The sequence below is a fragment of the Triticum urartu genome, chromosome 5A (assembly GCF_056163025.1).
Source record: "Triticum urartu cultivar PI428250 chromosome 5A, HENAU_Tu73, whole genome shotgun sequence".
Classification (NCBI taxonomy): Eukaryota; Viridiplantae; Streptophyta; class Magnoliopsida; order Poales; family Poaceae; genus Triticum; species Triticum urartu.
The window spans coordinates 635,480,313-635,499,637 of record NC_141877.1 but is presented as its reverse complement, the minus strand read 5'-3'; the positions used below and the strand labels follow the sequence as shown (position 1 = coordinate 635,499,637).

Below are 19,325 nucleotides of genomic sequence, written 5' to 3'. Positions count from 1 at the left end.
AGGTATGCCGACGGCTAGGTCGTCGGCATAGATTTCCATCTATGCCGACGGCCAAGCCGTCGGCATACCTGCGCCACGTGTCGTCCCCTGAATCGCCAGCGCTGTTGACGGCGCCGTCCGTTGCCGTCAGACGGAAAACAACGCCGATGGCTAAACTATGCCGACGGCTATCCCACGGCCGTCAGCATATGCACCTACGCCGACGGCTATACTATGCCGACGGTCTGACACATCTATGCTGACGTGATCTACGCCGACGGGGCTATGCCGACGGCAGCCGTAGGCATAGATCTGTGCCGACGGCAAAGGACCTATACCGACGGCCCTGGGCCGTAGGCATAGCCCGCGAGTCCGGTAGTGTCGGTGAGCGGGTACGGCGACGAGATGCTTTGGGCGGCGCTGTGGCTGCACCGGGCGATGGGGAAGGCGAGCTACCTGGACTACGCCGTCGACATGGCCGACGAGTTCGGCGGCACCACCTGGGCCATCACAGAGTTCAGCTGGGACGTCAATTACGCCGGCCTCCAGATCCTCGCCACCAAGGTGAGCATCAGCTGTACATGACTGCTCAACAAATTAACTACCTATTCTCTAATTAATTTTTATATTGCACGATTGTTTCTTTGGGTGGTATGGCATGCACGATCGAAAATGTTTTCTTCACATATATTTCTTCAGAAAATTAAACTGCATAGATGTACATCGAATATCACTCAGGATAAAATGTGTTTTTAGCCGTGTCGTGTCATTTTAGGTGCTGCTGGAAGGGAAGCAGCCGGAGCACAAGGCGACGCTGGAGAAGTACAAGGCCAAGGCGGAGCACTCCCTCTGCGCCTGCCTCAACAAGAACGGCGACGCCAGCAACGTCAACCGCACGGCCGGCGGAATGCTCTTCGTCCAAGCAGTGGAACAACATGCAGTACGTGACCAAGGCCACCTTCCTCCTCACCAAGGAATAAGGTTACAAGGTATTTAGAACGGCAAATTTTAACATGCTCCCTCTTACCCCTTCTTTTTTCATACGAGGTAAGAAGGTAAGAGTTAATCAGACCACTAATTGATAAGATTAACGGCTCAGATTTATTATATACTCTTACCTCCAATGTAAAAAGAGGGGGTAAGAGGGAGCATGTTAAAACTGCTCATTTAGAACACTAGTAATTTCCTCAGGTGTACTACGCAACCAACAAGCAGTTTGTTGGTGCGATTGTCACATGCAATCGATGCTATAACTAGCAAGATTAACATCCCACCTAAGCTTACCAAGTTCTATCCTCCTTCCTTCAGACATAAGAGTTCTAATCTCATTCACTAGCAAGATCAATCATTTTCTGGTGACGATAACATTGTGATGGCTCAGCGCAGTCAGACTCAACAACATAGTCTAGCTCCGTTCAACTCAGAGCGAGACGAATCCCCTCTTGGATTGCGGCAGGCTCGGCTTCGATGGCTCCAATGCAGGAGGGCAGCGCCCGGACCGGATTGTAGCAAAGATGACAACCCCTGAGTGGTCTCAAAGGATCATACCGCGCTCGCAGAACCATTCTTCACCATATACGCCCATCAACGTTGAGCTTTGCAGTACCCGGGTCCGGAGGTCTCTACTTCTCTTACATGCGGTATAGACTCCTGATGGACATGTTTGACACTGCCTACCCCAATCACGCATTTCCCCTTGACTTTGCCATCATGAGCCAAGGAGAGAGCAAGGCGAGGCGATGGGGATTTTTGCGGATGGCTTTGGTCTGGTCTCGAGAAGATAAGGCTAGGTAGTGAGATACGGATTTTTGCGGATGCCGCGACTACGCATGGGACCACGTGGAAAGCGACCGCTCACACGATTGAGCGATGTAAAATTGAGCCGGTCGGCCAATTTCAAGGCTTTTCCTTTGTATTTTGTGTGTTGCCAACCCTTCTTGCTCCACTTTTTCCATTCAATTCCCCTTTTCTGTTTTTCTCATTTATTTACTTTATTATTGATATTATTTTCTTTTCTTTCTTCCTTTTTGTATTTTCTCTTTTTCATTGTGTTTGTTTTTCCTTTAGTTTTTACCATTTGGTTAATAAAAATATATTATGTTGTTTTATTATTAACATGAACATAAAAATGTGCCTGATTAAGAATAACTCATAAATTATAAAAATCTTCATGATTTAAAAAAATCATGATATTTTCATTTGGTTAATTGCATGTTTGCTTGCGTGGCAGGTCCAAAGTCACGATATTTTTGTTATAGAGTTATTTTTCATAGTCTAAAATAATTTACCAAAATAATTAGAGGTAAAAGTTGGGGCCGTGCATAGCTACCACCATGGGTAGGAAATTATTTCTGATTTAAATAATATTTGCACATTTAAAAAATGCATATGACCTTATACATTGTTTGTGAATTTACAAAAAGCCCCAATTTTAACAATGTCCATGAAATATAAAAATTGTATATGAAAATTTAAAAATTTCCAGAAATTTGAAAAATGCTCATGAAAATAGAAAAATGTTCATGGATGTAAAAATGGTTAATTCGAGAAAATGTAATGAATTTTAAGCTCATTCAAGAATTTCTAAAATTGTTTATGAATTTTTAAAATATTTGGTGTTTTTAAAAAATGTTCTTAAATTTAATCATTTCCCCAAAGTTTGGAAAATTTCACTGAATTTTCAAAACTATTCAATGATTTGATTTTTTGTATTTGGAAATATTCATGAATTTAAATTCATAAATTCTGGAAAATCTTCACAAACTAAAGAAAAACTATTCAGGTAAAAACTGGACTGGAAAAATGCACGTACTAGGAATAAGTAAACACGCAAATGATGACAAAGACCGCTTGCTAAAGAAAGATAGGACTAGGCCGAGCGAGGAATGTAAGAGCCCATGCGTTTTTCAGGCATTAAATGTGGAGCCGTGGAGATCTCTTGCTTGTAGACTTGTAGTAGCCGACCAAAGTGGCAACACATACAAGGAGGAGGAATCCTCAAGAAAAAGATATTACTCCAACTGCTCATTTTCATTTGATCTAGATTTTCCCATGCCCTCTGCGCTTGCACGAGTCCTAAATTTTGATTGAACATGCGTCTTCGAAGTAGTTATTGTTCATTTTATCGTTTATTTAACCAATTCTCTCTATTACCATGAGAATTAGCAACATCGTTACTTCGTAACTTTGATGTAAAAGATCACGATGATAGAGGAAAAATGGTTAAACAGACGACAAAATAAAAAAAAATGTTCAAGGGCGAGATTATCACTTCGCATTAGAATAAAAACCAAAACAATAAAGTCTAAAAAGGGAAATATAAGAAGCAGTAGTAAAGGGAGAAGCAACTTTGAATAAAAATACGATTATCACTATGCATTAGAATAAATAAATACAAAATAAATAATGTCTAAAAGGAAAATATAAGCAGCAGTAGTAAAAGGAGAAGCAGCTTTTTTGAGGAGAAAAGAAGAAGAAGAAGCAGCTCGCATCAGTTCTGCATGGTCTTCGAAGTCGGATATGGCTTGGCTCCTAATTCTCGTATGAAAGCTCTTACCACTTGTTCATGCAAGTTCATTATCTAAGAGAAGTCCATACAAATGTATCACACTTTAGCCAGCAAAAGAGGACATCTCATCTACCTACAGAAAATCACACGTTTGGCATGCATACGAGCCACTGGTTCGCATCAGCCGACGGAATCGGATAAAAGGCAGCGTACGTGGCCAGCCAACAAGCAACGGAGCAAGATAAGGGCATCTAGGGACCAAATAACGATTTAGAACTCAGCCGACAGGGCAGGTAGCCAATCGAAAGCACTGGCTTTGGATGTCAAAGACTTCTGAAGAAAACTGTACATGCAGATGACTAATATATGCACGTATTTTCTTATCTATCATATATATATATATATATATATATATATATATGTGTATATATATATGTGTGTGTGTGTGTGTGTGTCGTCAAAGAGGGCCGCGTAAAAAAACATAATTACTTTTGTTGTCATGGGATCAGAAAGTTGTCTTTTTTTGTTGGAACCTACAAATCAACATACCATTTGTTATATTTTAAAATAAATAGAAACCACTTGAATTGGTGTAGAGCCGATAAACATTCTTTTTGAATTTTTAAAATTCTAGCTCCCCCTTAAGCCCGCGAGCCAAAATGATGTTCTCCTGGTAATGACGGCATACACATATGCACTAGCCTTTCATCAGCTTGTGTGTATTATATTATAAAGAAGGAACCGGGGTAAAGAGCCCGTCCACATTAGTGTTACAGATTACGTATACACACACCGAACACTAACCCCACCCTCCACCTTCGTCTCCTATGTGTAGCTACTCTCTGCAGCCCACCCTTTCACTTCTGCAAAGAAACCATCCATGTCCCGTTTTAGTATGCCCGCTTGTTTCCATACGCGGCCCTCTCTGACGATGGCGTGGATAACCCGATTCTTTGAAGGTGTGGCCCCGTCGAAGATGATAGAGTTGCGGTGCTTCCATAGTTTCCATAGGCCTAGGATGATGATTGCATTTGCATCCCTCCTGGTCTGTCCTCTTCCTCCCTTGTCTTGACACCATGCAGTGAGATTGTCGTTCGCTGTGGGTATCCACTATGGCTTGCCTAGGGGGCGGCAGATCGCGGTCCACACCTCCCGTGCAACGACACATTGTAAAAGGATGTGGTTAATGCTCTCCTCTGCTTGGTTGCACATTGGGTAACTCAATGTTGGGGATATCGCTTATCGGGAACTTATCGGTCGATCCATGATAAGGGGTAAATCGGCCAGTTTATCGACATATCGGCCGATTTATCGCCATATTGGCTGATTTATCGGCCGATTTATCTTATCGTCCTGACAGCGGTAAGTGATAAATCGGCCGATTTATCGGCATATCGGAAGATATCTTGAACAGTGGGGTAACTGTCTTGGTGATCGAGTCCTCTTCTTGCCAACCGAGCGGACGTCCAACATCTGTTTTGAATTGCGAGCCATGTGAAGAAGCGACAAGGTGATGGTGCCTTTGATTTCCAAGTGAATTCGGCCGTGGGGACGATCTGTCTGCCCCAGAACTTGGCGGCGTAGGCTGTCCTCGTTGAGTAGCATCCATTTGCTTCCCATGACTAGGTGATGTTGTCGCACTGTGTTAGCTTAAGCTCCACTCTTTGGATCATATTCCACAACTGCAAGTACTCGCGCAGTAATTCGGCTGTTACCTCGGGGCTCACTTGAGCAACCGAATGATCGTCCTGCAATGCTTGGGATACGGTGCATGTGCCTCTTATTCTCTTCCTGACTCGCTCATAGGTCAAAGGTGCAATCTCCGCAATCTGATACCCTTCAAGCCATCTATCCTCCCAAAAGAGTGCTGCATTTCCATCACCTATGATCCAGCGAGCAACCGCATTGAAGATTTGCCTTGAAGCTTGCAGCACCACAATGTCAAATTCAGCCCATGGTCTCGATGCGTCTGATCGTTGCAGCCAAGGCTGCACGGCTGTGTTCATCCATCTTAGGTTGGGAATACCTAGACCACCCGCCCACATGGGGGCACATATATCTCCTAGGCGACGACACAGTTACCGCCGGACGAGCTTGCCTTTGCGCACCATAGGAAGTTGTGACAAATTTTGTTCATTGTTGCAATTGTCTTCCGCGGGAGGTCGAGTGCCATCATTGCGTGCAACGGGATCGCACATAGAACGGATTGAACTCGAAGCATTCTTCCACTCTTCGGCATCTTGGCCGCCTTCCACTTTGGCAGCGCTGCCGTAAGATGATCAACAAGTCTTGACAACTGCACATGGGATTGCTTCCTCAGGGTGAGCGGCAACCCTAGGTATTTGCACGGAAAAGTACCTCTCGGGCAACCAAGAATTCGTTCCACAGTTTCCATGATCTCGACAGAGCACCTTATTGGGTAAGCTGCGCTTTTGGCAAGGTTGACACGAAGGCCCGATGCTTCTCCAAACAGAGTAAGTAGTGATGCACATGTGTTCAGATCTCGCTCGTTTGTCTTAAGGAAGATCATGATGTCATCGGCAAACATCGAAAGGCGGTGCTGCAGCCCTGTTCTTGCAAGCGGAGCAAGCAGGCCTCTCGCGGTTGCCAGCTTAAACATGCGATGCAAGGGCTCCATGATCAGAATGCATAGCATTGGGGAGAGGGGGGCGCCTTGCCTGAAGCACATGTATTGTATATTGGCCATCCCGGCATTCCATTGATCATGATCCTTGTTGATGTACTCGCCAGCATCCCACATATCCACATTGATCCAGCGCTCCCCAAACCCAACCATACGGAGGACTTCGAGTAGGAAAGGCCATTTCACCGAGTCAAATGCCTTTGACATATCAAGCTTGAGCATAATGGCTGGGTCCCATAGGGCGTGTAGTCTTTGTGCCGTGCATTGCACAAGCATGAAATTATCGTGGATGGATCGTCCTCTTACGAAGGCGCTCTAGTGCTTCCCCACTATGGAACGTAGATCTGTTACAAGCAGTGTAGATAGTGTCTTGTCGAAAATCTTTATCGCACTATGCACCAGGCTCACCGGCCTAAAATCTCGAATGTCCACTGCACCGTCCTTTTTGGGAAGGAGGGCCACTATCGCCTTGCTAATGGCTTGCAGGCCCCTCATGTCGCCCTGGTAGAATGCTTGGAGTGCCCTCATTAGGTCGTCCTTGATGATATGCCAGCAGGATGCAAAGAACCGTCCCGTAAAGCCGTCTGGATCCGGCGCCTTGTCCATGGGCATGTTCTTCACAATCTTCTCCACTTCCTCCATAGTGAAAGGCTGCTCTAGATGCGCCATGTTCATGGTCGGCAGGTTCAAGAGGCTGAGATCAATGGTGTGAGTCCTCAAAGGTGCGCCGGCAAACACATTTGTGTAGTAGTCATCCACTTCATTTGCAATCTCATCATGGTCACTTGCGGTTGTGTCTTCATTCCTGATGGTCGTGATCATGTTTCGCCTCTGCCGATGGCAGGCTTGTTAGTAACGTCCTGAATCCTCGTCGAAGTCCCACTTGAGTTCGGTCGCGTCCCCTGCACTGGCATTGTCGGCACCTGCATCTGGTTTTGGAAGTAAACTGTGAGTCACGGGGACTCAGCAATCTCACACCCTCGCGATCAAGACTATTTAAGCTTATGGGTAGGAAGGGGTATTGAGGTGGAGCTGCAGCAAGCACTAGCATATATGGTGGCTATCTTACGCAAATGAGAGCGAGAAGAGAAGCAAATCATGGTCGAGAAGCTATACAGATCAAGAAGTGATCCTAAAACTACTTACGTTCGAGCATAACACGAGACCGTGTTCTCTTCCCGGACTCCACCGAAAAGAGACCATCATGGTTACACACGTTGTTGATTCATTTTAATTAAGTTAAGTGTCAGGTTTTCTACAACCGGACATTAACAAATTCCTATCTACCCATAACCGTGGGCACGACTTTCGAAAGTTCAAAACCCTGCAGGGGTGTCCCAACTTAGCCCTGTTGGAAATATGCCCTAGAGGCAATAATAAAATGGTTATTATTATATTTCTTTGTTCATGATAATTGTCTATTGTTCATGCTATAATTGTGTTATCCGGAAATCGTAATACATGTGTGAATACATAGACCACAACATGTCCCTAGTGAGCCTCTAGTTGACTAGCTCGTTGATCAAAATATAGTCATGGTTTCCTGACTATGGACATTAGATGTCATTGATAATGGATCAAATCATTAGGAGAATGATGTGATGGACAAGACCCAATCCTAAGCTTAGCTCAAAGATCGTGTAGTTCGTTTGCTGTAGCTTTTCTGAATGTCAAGTATCATTTCCTTAGACCATGAGATTGTGCAACTCCCGAATACCGTAGGAGTGCCTTGGGTGTGCCAAACGTCACAACATAACTGGGTGACTATAAAGGTACATTACAGGTATCTCTGAAAGTGTCTGTTGGGTTGGCACGAATCGAGACTGGGATTTGTCACTCCATATGACGGAGAGGTATCTCTGGGCCCACTCGGTAATGCATCATCATAATGAGCTCAATGTGATCAAGTGGTTGATCACGGGATCATGCATTACGGTACGAGTAAAGTGACTTGCCGGTAACGAGACTGAACAAGGTATTGGGATACCGACGATCGAGTCTCGGGAAAGTAACGTACCGATTGACAAAGAGAATTGTATACGGATTGATTGAATCCTCGACATCGTGGTTCATCCGATGAGATCATCGTGGAGCATGTGGGAGCCAACATGGGTATCCAGATCCCGCTGTTGGTTATTGACCGGAGAGTCGTCTCGGTCATGTCTGCATGTCTCCCGAACCCGTAGGGTCTACACACTTAAGGTTCGGTGATGCTAGGGTTGTTAGGAAGACTTGTATGTGATTACCGGATGTTGCTCGGAGTCCCGGATGAGATCCCGGACGTCATGAGGAGTTCCGGAATGGTCCGGAGGTAAAGATTTATATATGGGAAGTTGTCATACGGTCGCCGGAAAGGTTCGGGGGCATATCGGTATTGTACCGGGGCCACCGGAGGGGTTCCGGGGGTCCACCGGGACGGGCCACCTCTTCCGGAGGGCCTTATGGGCTGTATGGAGAAGGGAACCAGCCCAAGTGGGCTGGGGCGCCACACCCCCCTAGGGCCCATGCGCCTAGGGTTGGGGGGAAACCCTAAGGGGGGGGCGCCCCCTTGCTTGAGGGGCAAGCCCCCCTCCCCTTGGCCGCCGCCCCCCCTCTAGATCTCATCTAGAGGGGGCCAGCCCCCTTCCCCCTTCCCCTATAAATAGAGGGGTGAGGGGAGGGCTGCAAACAACATCCAAGGCGCAGCCCCTCCCCTCCCCAACACCTCTCCTCCTTCATAAGAGCTTGGCGAAGCCCTGCCGGAGTACTGCAACTTCACCACCACCACGCCGTCGTGCTGCTGTTGGAGCCCTCTTCCTCAACCTCTCCCTCCTCCTTGCTGGATCAAGGCGCGGGAGACGTCCTCGCTCCGTACGTGTGTTGAACGCGGAGGTGCTGTCCATTCGGTGCTAGGATCTTCGATGATTTGGATCACGACGAGTACGACTCCATCAACCCCGTTTTCTTGAACGCTTCCGCTCGTGATCTACAAGGGTATGTAGATGCGCTTCTCTCTCCCTCGTTGCTAGATGACTCCATAGATTGATCTTGGTGATGCGTAGAAAATTTTAAAATTCTGCTACGTTCTCCAACAAGCCCATCACAAGCTCTCACGGTCAACGAAGGATATTCCTTCTCCCAGGAAGACCCGATCAGACTTGGAATCCCGGTTACAAGACATTTCAACAATGGCAAAACAAGACCAGCAAAGTCACCCGGATGTGCCGACAAATCCCGATAGGAGCTGCACATATCTCGTTCTCAGGGCACACCAGATTGTCCAAACTTCTGGTAGGCCAACCAAGAGTTGCCCCTGGTGGCCACCGACGGCTGACAGGTTGGACCAACACTCAGAGGAGCACTGGCCCGGGGGTTTAAAATAAAGATGACCCTTGAGTCCGCGGAACCCAAGGGAAAAGGCTTAGGTGGCAAATGGTAAAACCAAGGTTGGGCCTTACTAAAGGAGTTTTATTCAAGGCGAACTGTCAAGGGGTTCCCATTATAACCCACCGTGTAAGGAATGCAAAATCAAGGAACATAACACCGGTATGACGGAAACTAGGGCGGCAAGAGTGAAACAAAACACCAGGCATAAGGCCGAGCCTTCCACCCTTTACCAAGTATATAGATGCATTAAAGTAAACAAGATATAATAATGATATCCCAAAAATAATCATGTTCCAACAAGGAACAAACTCTATCTTCACCTGCAACTAGCAACGCTATAAGAGGGGCTGAGCAAAGCGGTAATATAGCCAAACAACGGTTTGCTAGGACAAGGTGGGTTAGAGGTTTGACATGGCAATATGGGAGGTATGATATAGCAAGTGGTAGGTATCGCGGCTTAGCAAAAGAGCGAGCAACTAGCAAGTAAAGATAGAAGTGATTTCGAGGGTATGGTCATCTTGCCTGCAAAGTTCTCCGAGTTGACATAAGCTTGATCCTCGTAAGCGTACTCAACGGGTTCCTCGATCACGAACTCATCTCCCGGCTCTACCCAAGGCAAGAACACAAGCAAAGGAAACCACAATCAACCACGGTGCAATGCGCAAGCAACATGATGCAAAACATGGCATGATATGCGGGATGTGATATGCAATGCATATGCGACCTCCAGAAGGAAAAGATTGAACCAGGCCTCAACTTGGCAAACCAAGTGCGCCACTGGAAAGATGAGTTGATTTCGGTAGAAATCGATATAAAGATCACCAGAATCGGATGCACGGTTTGCAAATGGCAAGCAAAACAAGAATGGCACAATTCTGCGATTAACAACACGATGCCATCTAGAATGCAACAAGAAACTAAGCTACTGCACTCCAACATAGAAACAAAGCACATGGCAGTGATCTACTCAAGATGCTTGACAAAAGATGAACACTGAGCTACAGCTAAAACACACAAGAGCAGGTTCAAACAAGCATGGCAAAAGTGCAAAAGATAACAGCATCACAGACTTAGTGAAAATACTAACATGCCAGGAATTAACATCAGGAAGCAATGTTTAGAGCAAGATAATAACATGCTAAAGGAACAGAACATATCAATACAAGGCATGGCATGAATCTACTCAAAGCATATAACAAAATTCCCTTACTGACCATAAGCCAAAAGGGCAAAGAAAATATGATGGCACCCATGTAAACATAGCAAGTTTCGTTAACAGATTCAGACTTGGCAGAAAAACTGGACATGGCAAAAACAGAGTTACGAAGGCCTCTTTGCGAGCTTGATGCACTCAACACAAGGCCTTGCATGATAAACTAAGCATACTATCAGCAATAAGACATGTTCATGAAGCCAAGAAAAGCAAGAACAATCTCATAGCATGCATGGATCAACTACAACAACCTTGGCTAATTTGATTAACATGTAAACAATCTGCCGGGAACATTTATAGCAAAAGTAGAGTAAGATTGAGTCATGCTAGGGCACTCCATAAATGCAAACAGGGGCATGGATGGATAGAGCACAACCATATGTTCAAATCATCCTTATTGAACATACTCAAAAGAAGTATGGATTACTCTGTAGCAATATGAATACAAGGCATAAAAATAACAGCAGGAAAATGACTTAGTGAAATTCGAAGTCCCTGAAATCAGTAATATCACGAGAGCTACTTTGCATGCTTGTGCTAGTCACCACATTGATCACAAAAATACATGTCATACACCCCTGTAAAGATGACATGGCATAGCCCAAAACACATGTAGAGCTCATGACCATATGCAGCACACAATAATTATGACAAAAATGACAAATGCTCATAATCTGATAAGAATCATGAACTAACATTTTATAGCACTCTTGCATCAACAATTTGGGCATCAAGATGGACTCAAAAAAGCATGGTGCAATGGAACAAAATGAAAAGGACATCCAGATGAACATTTTGATATAAGGCACGCCCAAAACGGAGCTACGGTGACAGAGTTATGATGCAATGAACATGAGCTGAAAATGTTAGGGACTTAGGGAAAAACGGGGTCAACCTAGGGTTTGACCCGATCTGGATCTGGATCTGGCGCGCGAACCGAGGATGGCCGGGGTCTTCGCCGGAGTAGAGAAGGCGGTGGCTGGCGCGGAGCTCGCCGGCGCTCGGGCGGAGCTGAGCGGCGGAGGAGGTGGACGACGGCGGCGGCCTCGGGCGCGGGCCAGGAGGCGCGGTCCGGCGAGGTGGCGCGGGCGGCCGGAGTTGCAGTCGGCGGCGCGCTGGAGCGGAGCGAGGCGGCGACGCTTTGGCGGAGGCGGCGCAGATGCGCATGCGGCGCCGGATCCCGCGGGCTCGCGCGGGCCTGCTCCGGGCCCCGCAGGCCGCGGTGGAGGGAGGCGGCGGAGGCGACAGGTGGCGGCGCGCGAGTGGAGGGGGCGCGGCGGCGGACGCGTCCGGCGCCGTCCGGACGTGTCCGGCGCGGAGGGAGAGGGAGGTCTAGGGTTAGACTGCGCGAAAAAATCCGGAAGGAGCACAAATATATAGGTAGAGGGAGCTATGAGAGTTCAAATGGAGTGCGGTTTTCGGCCACGCGATCGTGATCGAACGGCCGAGAGGATGGAGGGGTTTAGGATGGGTTATGGGACACTTTGGAGGGGTGTTGGGCTGCAACACACACGAGGCCTTTACGGTTCTCCGGTTAACCGTTGGAGTATCAAACGAACTCCAAATGGCACGAAACTTGACAGGCGGTCTACCGGTGGTGTACCAAGGCCACTTGGAAAATCTCGGTCCATTCCGAGAAAGTTTAACACCCACACAAGAAAAAAGACAAAAGGGGGCGCCGGAGAACGTAGGAGGGTCGGATCGCAAAACGGACAATGGAAAAAATGGTCGGATACATGAGACGAACATGTATGCAAATGCGATGCATATGATGACATGATATAAAATGCAGAGCATGGACAAAAAGCAAAATAAAGACAAAACCCAACCACGAGGGAATATCATAACTTAGAGCCGAAAATGGCAAGAATTAAAGTACAAATATGATAAGTTACATCCGGAATGTTATGCACACACATTGAGGGAGAGGGAGAGGCAGGGACGAAGCGAGCGATGTCGTGCTCGCACAGTCAAGAGATAATGTAATATACATTTTTGTGAAAATCTAGAGATGGTACTCAGTGTCTGTCAAATATTTAGCCACGTTGTTTCCTGTGGATGTCAAAGTTTTCGAGGGATCAGCATCTAAAACAAGGGCCTGATCTCAGCGTGCGGTCGCAAGTCGATGCGGCGCCGGCTGCCACTTTGCTTCTTTGGCGATGACAAGGCCCCGTCCGTCCTCCAGCTCCTGCATTGGATGGGTGTAAGTTTATATGCCGGTATCTTTTTTAGATCTTTTACGGTACATCAAAACAATATGAGCCGTCCATTCTCGATCATTCAATGGACTGGATCGATTAATACTACCGAACAAGATGAGCAGTATTTTTTGATTAAGGGGTAAAATCGGAAGACAAACAAAACAAATACCAAATCAGTACAGGCAAAATCGATCAGACGCGCTTGTGTTTTCTTCTCGACACTGTTCATCCATTCCAAGACTTTTGGCGCATGCCCGATCCGTGAGTACTTTCCAATATATACAGTGAAGATGCGATTCCTTGCCGGTCGGTGCCTTCTGCCGAGGAGGTCACCACGTACAAAGCTAGCTAGCCAAGCTAGCCTCCTTGATTGATCGATATACATGAGCAGCCGATTGCTTCCCGGCGATCACGTGTCGTACACACAAACCAGTGGCTGCACGCACACAATGCCAATCTAATATCGTTGGAACACTGGACAGATGGATAACGGTGGCGGCAGCCGGCCGGCACCCCGACCGGCGACCGCAACGAAGAGGACGGGCAACGGTGGCCACGCCAAATGAGCGAGCACGCAGGGAGTAAATGACGGACGAGTCCTACCGTACTGTATAGACGGATGCCGCACATGACCGACGACGGCAACGTCGTGGTCCGGCGAGTTTGGTCATGACGAGGGATGCTACAAATAACCTAGAAAATGACAAAACTACCCATCTAATAAACGGCTACGATGATTTAATACTACTTGATCTTAAGAGTAGTATGATGTACCGTAAAAAATATTTATTTATTTTACATGTGTATCTTACCGGTCAACATGTGACTTCCGCCTACAAATAACCTGCACACACTCCATGTCCTGTGCATGGCGATTCTCACCTGGTGGCGTACGTCGTAAAAAAAAGCCATTCCTGTTGTTGACAGCAAGGCTTTCCGTTGGTTTCTGTGGAGAGCAAATCATATCTCATATCTGGCGAGAGCAAAGGCGCTAGCTGACGGGCGTGACGCGGAGAGGTCCCGGGCGCTACAAGGCTCCCTTTGTCCTTTGCTCCCACCACCCACTCATTTCTATGACTCACCATACCAGCACTTATCATCGATGCAAATGTGTTGCTCATACGCACAAATCTGTAGTTTTCATCTTTGATTTCCTTTGCTAGCTTCTACGGCCTCGCAATTATATTTGGGCACGTTTGGCTGCTCATGCATGCTCCATGCTGTGCTGAAATCAGTGGTATGTATAATCTAACAATGACATGCATGATCGAGGACTTATCACATGTGTTGCTATGCGCTTAGAGACAAAGGGGAAGAGTTTACAGTGGAAACAAGATGTGCTAGCTGGGGCTGGGGCTGGGGCTAATATGGACCATCCCCTGTGGCTACGGTTTTCTCACCGCCGCGGCTTACTAAACATGGTATTTTTGTGTTTTTGATAAAATGCCTTAAATGAAGTATGTTGTAGTTTTTTTCTTCTTTTTTTTCTTTTTTTGCGGGAAGAGTATGTTGCTAGGTGTTGGCGTAACCAGGAGTGCTCTGCTGTCCGTGTCTCTGTCATTGCCCCGCTGCTCCGAGATTCTATATAACTTGCCTTGGATTCTTGGCCTGTTTTCGTATATAGCAGAACCATATCTTCCTCTCTAACGTGAGCACAAACGTACGGCTCTTCTTGCTCTGCAGTCTGCATGCACACACACCAAGAGCTCAAGTAAGCATTAGAAGTTGTCCTTAGTAATTCTGTTTCAGTTGGAAGGCTACCTTACTTTGTTTGCTCGCCTGCGCATGCAATGCATATGCAGGAAACAGCTAGCTAGTGTGGTAATCAATGGCGCTATCGGCTGCTGCTCCCGGCCAGCAGGAACCGCCGTCAGGGAAGCAGTTGAGCTACCAGCTCGCCGCTGCTGTGAGGAGCATCAACTGGACTTACGCCATTTTCTGGTCCATGTCCACCGGCCTGCGCCCACCTGGGTAATAAACCAGCTACATAGTACCTATTTATACACATCCATACAGAGTACATTCATGTATACATAGCTGGTCACAAGTTTGTACTTTCTTGCGTGAAGCAAATTCGAAAAGTTCCTACTTTTCATGTCCGAAACCTGTCGGTTTGTTTTTGTAGAGTTCTGACATGGAAGAACGGGTTCTATAACGGCGAGGTAAAGACTAGGAAGATCATTAGCTCCACCACGACGGAGCTTACCGCCGACGACCTCGTCCTACAGAGAAGCGAGCAACTGAGGGAGCTCTACCAGTCGCTCTTGTCCGGCAAGGCGGACCACCGTGCCAAGCGTCCCGCCGCCTCGCTGTCGCCGGAGGATCTCGGGGAAGCCGAGTGGTACTACACGCTAAGCATGACTTATGCCTTCCAGCCTGGTCAAGGGTACGTACGTATGCAACTACTCCTATATGCACAAGAGAAAAGTTTTTTCTACTATACGCGCGCCCTAGCTAGTTTAATTGTATTGGAGATGCGTGCATTCAGTTTTGCAGATACATGGTGAAACATTACGGTACACTCTTAATAAGACTAAAAAGAAACCTGACGAACCTACATAAAAACACGACGATACAACTTCCTTTTACTCCGACATGCTGTAAATTTTGGACCCGCCTAGAACAGGAAGAAAAACCGACGAAACATTACTCTAAACAAGTCAAGTTAGTCTCTTGTACTTCTTTTGACTGTAGAGTGAAAATGCTTCAATATGGAATATATACTATGTATATAGGCATATTTTAGAGGTCACTTATTTTGCTTCGCATGTAGTTCGTATTGGAATCTCTAAAAAGACTTATATTTAGAAACAGAGGGAGCACTTACTTAGTTACATTCAGGTTGCCAGGCAAGAGCTTTGCGAGCAATCAACATGTTTGGTTATACAACGCTCAATACGCAGACACCAAAACTTTCCAGCGCGCTCTCTTAGCAAAGGTATCGTACATATTTATCTCAAGCTATGTATACATCTTTCGGCCGTTAACTAACATCATGATGCTTGTCCACGCTACCGGACGGTTAAATCAGACCGCGCCTATTCAGGTCAGCACATTACCTCTTTATTACTTCACATGCTTCGATCGCCATATATGCATCTGTCATACATTTTTCTTAAGTACGTGTGTGCCTTCTAGATCTCTGATCTCCAGCTGGATCACATTTTTCAGACAGTTGTTTGCATTCCCTTCATGGGTGGCGTGCTCGAGCTCGGGACATTGGATTTGGTGAGGGCATTTCATTTTTGCTTTAAGTTTTGTGTGTGAATATTTTCACTTTATTTTTTGAGTAACTATCAACATATTATTTCCTTTAGTTTTGCCGACGGGTGCACGCAAACTTTTTTATTAGTGACGGTTTCAATTTCCCGTACTCCCCACCCCTCCCAAATTAGCTTGTATAGTTTTTTCTTTCAAAATCAATTTTTATAATCAAGTTTATAGAGAAAAACATTAACAGTATTAATATTAAATAGTATTATATAAACCCAAAATCCTACATCTACTAACAGCTACGAACGTGCCCCCCCCCCCTCCGCTGAATTTCAGGTTGGGGGGGGGGGGGGCTCCTTCTTCCTCCATCTCCAATCACAAGTTGCCATCTGCATAATCACGCAAGACTTATGTAGACTCCTTCGTAAGTGTAGCATTGCTCTATATAAAAATATATTTTGCACATGACATGATTAGTTGAGGGTCAAAAATTACACTATCTAAATCTGGATGATTCCATCAATGTGGGTGTCAGTTTGAGACTAGAATATGACGGGACACTAGGCTCGAATGAAGGGTTGTTGTTAGCTTTGTAGGAGCGACAGGGTCATCACAGGTATGTGACTCACTTCACCTGTCAATGATGATACCTCAAGTGGATGATGTTTGAAAGCTCGTATGCAATATATCTTACTACCGTATATCAAGCACATTGATGTTTTTACCCGTCAGCAAACACAGATCAACACCTGCCTATAACATACTACTTCCTCTGCAAACAAATATAAGACCGTTTAGATCACTACTCTAGGGAGTACATGTTTTTCTCCCCATGCATATGAGATACATGTTATTCTGAAATATCATGACACTTGTCAACAATTATCCTTCACAGGTACTTTACTTTGTAGAGTATTACTAAGGTTCATTTTTTTCATGTCATGACCGGTGTAAAAAATATTTATGTGTTTTGTGCACAAGGTTAAGAAAGCTACCTCGTCAATTGTAGGACACAATTCCCCCCTTTATCCACATTAATGAAGTGCTACTAACAAAGATATATCAATGGATTTGCTAGGTATTGGAGGATCCGAACATGGTGAACCAGATTGGCACATCTTTCTGGGAGCTACCCTTTTTGGCATGCTCGGAGTCTGAGCTGCCAAGCTCCAATCCATCAACAGACGAAGCAGGGAATGGGGAGGTAGACATCGTCGTGTTAGAAGACCTCGATCACAATGTCGCCAAGGGGATGATCTCTGAGCTTGGGGAGGTCGAGTGCATGTCCGACGTCAACCTTGATCATGTCACCGAGGAGGTGGACGAGTTCTATGGCCTCATCGAGGAGTTGGATGTGCGTTCTCTTGAGGACAACTGGGTCATGGAAAGGTCATTTGAGTACATGTCTTCCTTGGAAATGGCACCAGACATGGACACACGGAGCATTGATGATGCCATCATCACTTTAAGTAGCTTTGTTAAAGGCTCCCGTCCATCCTGCTTTACGGTGTGGAAGAGGTCATCTGACTGTGAAGACGTGGTTGCGCGGGTCACCGGGGAGTCACAAAAGTTGTTGAAGAAAGCTATAGCCGGCGGTGCATGGACAGCGAGACCTCAAGAAAGTAACATCAAGACGCATGTCCTGTCGGAAAGGAGGCGCCGAGAGAAGCTCAATGATATGTTCCTAGTTCTCAAGTCAATGGTCCCGTCCATTAACAAGGTAGTAATATCTAACACCCATTTCTTGTTAGCAAATTACATACATTGTTTTTCATAGCTTTATTTTTTCTGGTTTCCAGATGGACAAAGCATCCATCCTAGCTGAAACTATAACCTATCTCAGAGAGCTAGAACAAAGGGTAGAAGAGCTAGAAACTAGCAGGGCACTGTCATCGCACCCAAATGAAGCAATGGGACGGGGGCTCCATGAGGTTGTCGGCAGGAAGAAGATCAAGCTATCAACTGGATCAAAGAGGAAGGTGCTAGAGACGGAGAGGGAGGACAATGATTGCCCAAGCAACATTGTTAATGTGACCGTGATGGACAAGGAGGTGCTCTTGGAGGTGCAGTGCCGATGGAAGGAGTTGTTGATGACACGGGTGTTCGACGCTATCAAGAGCCTCCGCCTGGACATCGTCTCTGTGCACGCATCCACACCGGAAGGTCTTCTTGATCTCAAGATACGAGCTACTCAGCAGGCCTCGATCGCACCAACTTCTAAGGTTGGTCCGATAATATAGATAATGCAGTGTTAATTAAGGCTCCATGTTATTGTTTTATTTACCAATCATTGTTGGATTATTGCAGCTTGCAGTAGGTTCTGCTGCCATTGCACCTGGGATGATCACTGAAGCGCTTCAGAAAGCTATATGCATCCGCTGAAATAATTAATATCAACAACATGACCTAACATTGGTACTTATATTCCCAGCTAATCTTTATGCCATGTGGACACAGTTGTTGGTCCTTGAAGGGCAAGGGTTTGCGGTACAAGTATTTCTTATAGTGAAGAACCAATCTTATCAATCTGATGGAGCACTTGTCTACAGTCCATGAACGTCACCTACACACAATTAGATAACTTCTTCTTGGTCCAAAACTTAGAAAGTGAGATTGTGAGTCTCACTAGCCTTGCCAGTTACAAGGATTAACAAATAGTGTGGTTGGAATTGATGATTGAAAGAAAGTAAACAAAATGGTTCAGATTGTAAAAACAAAAAAAAACAAAAAAAAGAGTTTGATCGAGGTTGTGATTATGAGGAATAAAGGACCGGGATCCATAACTTCACTAGTGGCATCTCTCTAGAAAACATAGCATAGGTGTTGTGAACAAGTTACAATTGTGCAATTAAATTGAAGTTTTTGTAATTGATTATATATGGAATTATTGCAGACAGGCATTCCGTCCTTGTATCATAGACTCTTATCCAATTACATCTATATCTAAAACTCCACCGAGACAACTATCCATCATGCATATCCAAGTATTAAGTAAACCAGAGCATTTTCACTAAGCAAACTGAGATACTATAGTGAATTTATTCTCTTTACCTCTAGCTCATCACCGAGACAACTGAGAAACTATCTTTATATCCTAAGACCTTTTCTACTTTCAGCAGTGGGGTAGATTAGTTGCAAGGTTAAACCCAACTAACATATGCAAGCCCCTCTTGGACATAATTCATCTAAACATGACTGGTG

At 45.8% G+C, this 19,325-nt stretch overlaps 2 protein-coding genes across 5 annotated transcripts; both read left to right on the top strand.

Moving 5' to 3' along the window:
* Positions 1–358: 358 nt before the first annotated feature.
* Positions 359–1,981, top strand: LOC147973604 (endoglucanase 21-like). Its single transcript, XM_087525049.1, has 2 exons — positions 359–543; positions 755–1,981. The coding sequence occupies exons 1-2, from the start codon at positions 385–387 to the stop codon at positions 974–976; spliced, it is 381 nt and encodes a 126-aa protein (XP_087381175.1). The 5' UTR covers positions 359–384; the 3' UTR covers positions 977–1,981.
* A 12,486-nt stretch (positions 1,982–14,467) lies between these two features.
* Positions 14,468–18,912, top strand: LOC125511268 (anthocyanin regulatory R-S protein). Of its 4 annotated transcripts, none has more exons than XM_087522144.1 (9): positions 14,468–14,622; positions 14,714–14,882; positions 15,037–15,297; positions 15,753–15,849; positions 15,943–15,957; positions 16,083–16,139; positions 17,203–17,844; positions 17,924–18,346; positions 18,432–18,912. In XM_087522144.1, exons 2-9 carry the CDS (start codon positions 14,740–14,742, stop codon positions 18,504–18,506), a joined length of 1,713 nt encoding a protein of 570 aa, XP_087378270.1. In that variant the 5' UTR covers positions 14,468–14,622; positions 14,714–14,739; the 3' UTR covers positions 18,507–18,912. The 4 variants fall into 4 exon arrangements, with proteins under 4 accessions (XP_087378270.1, XP_087378269.1, XP_087378267.1 ...); XM_087522143.1 differs by having other exon boundaries at positions 16,050–16,139; XM_087522141.1 differs by having other exon boundaries at positions 15,753–15,957.
* The last annotated feature ends 413 nt before the right edge of the window (positions 18,913–19,325 follow it).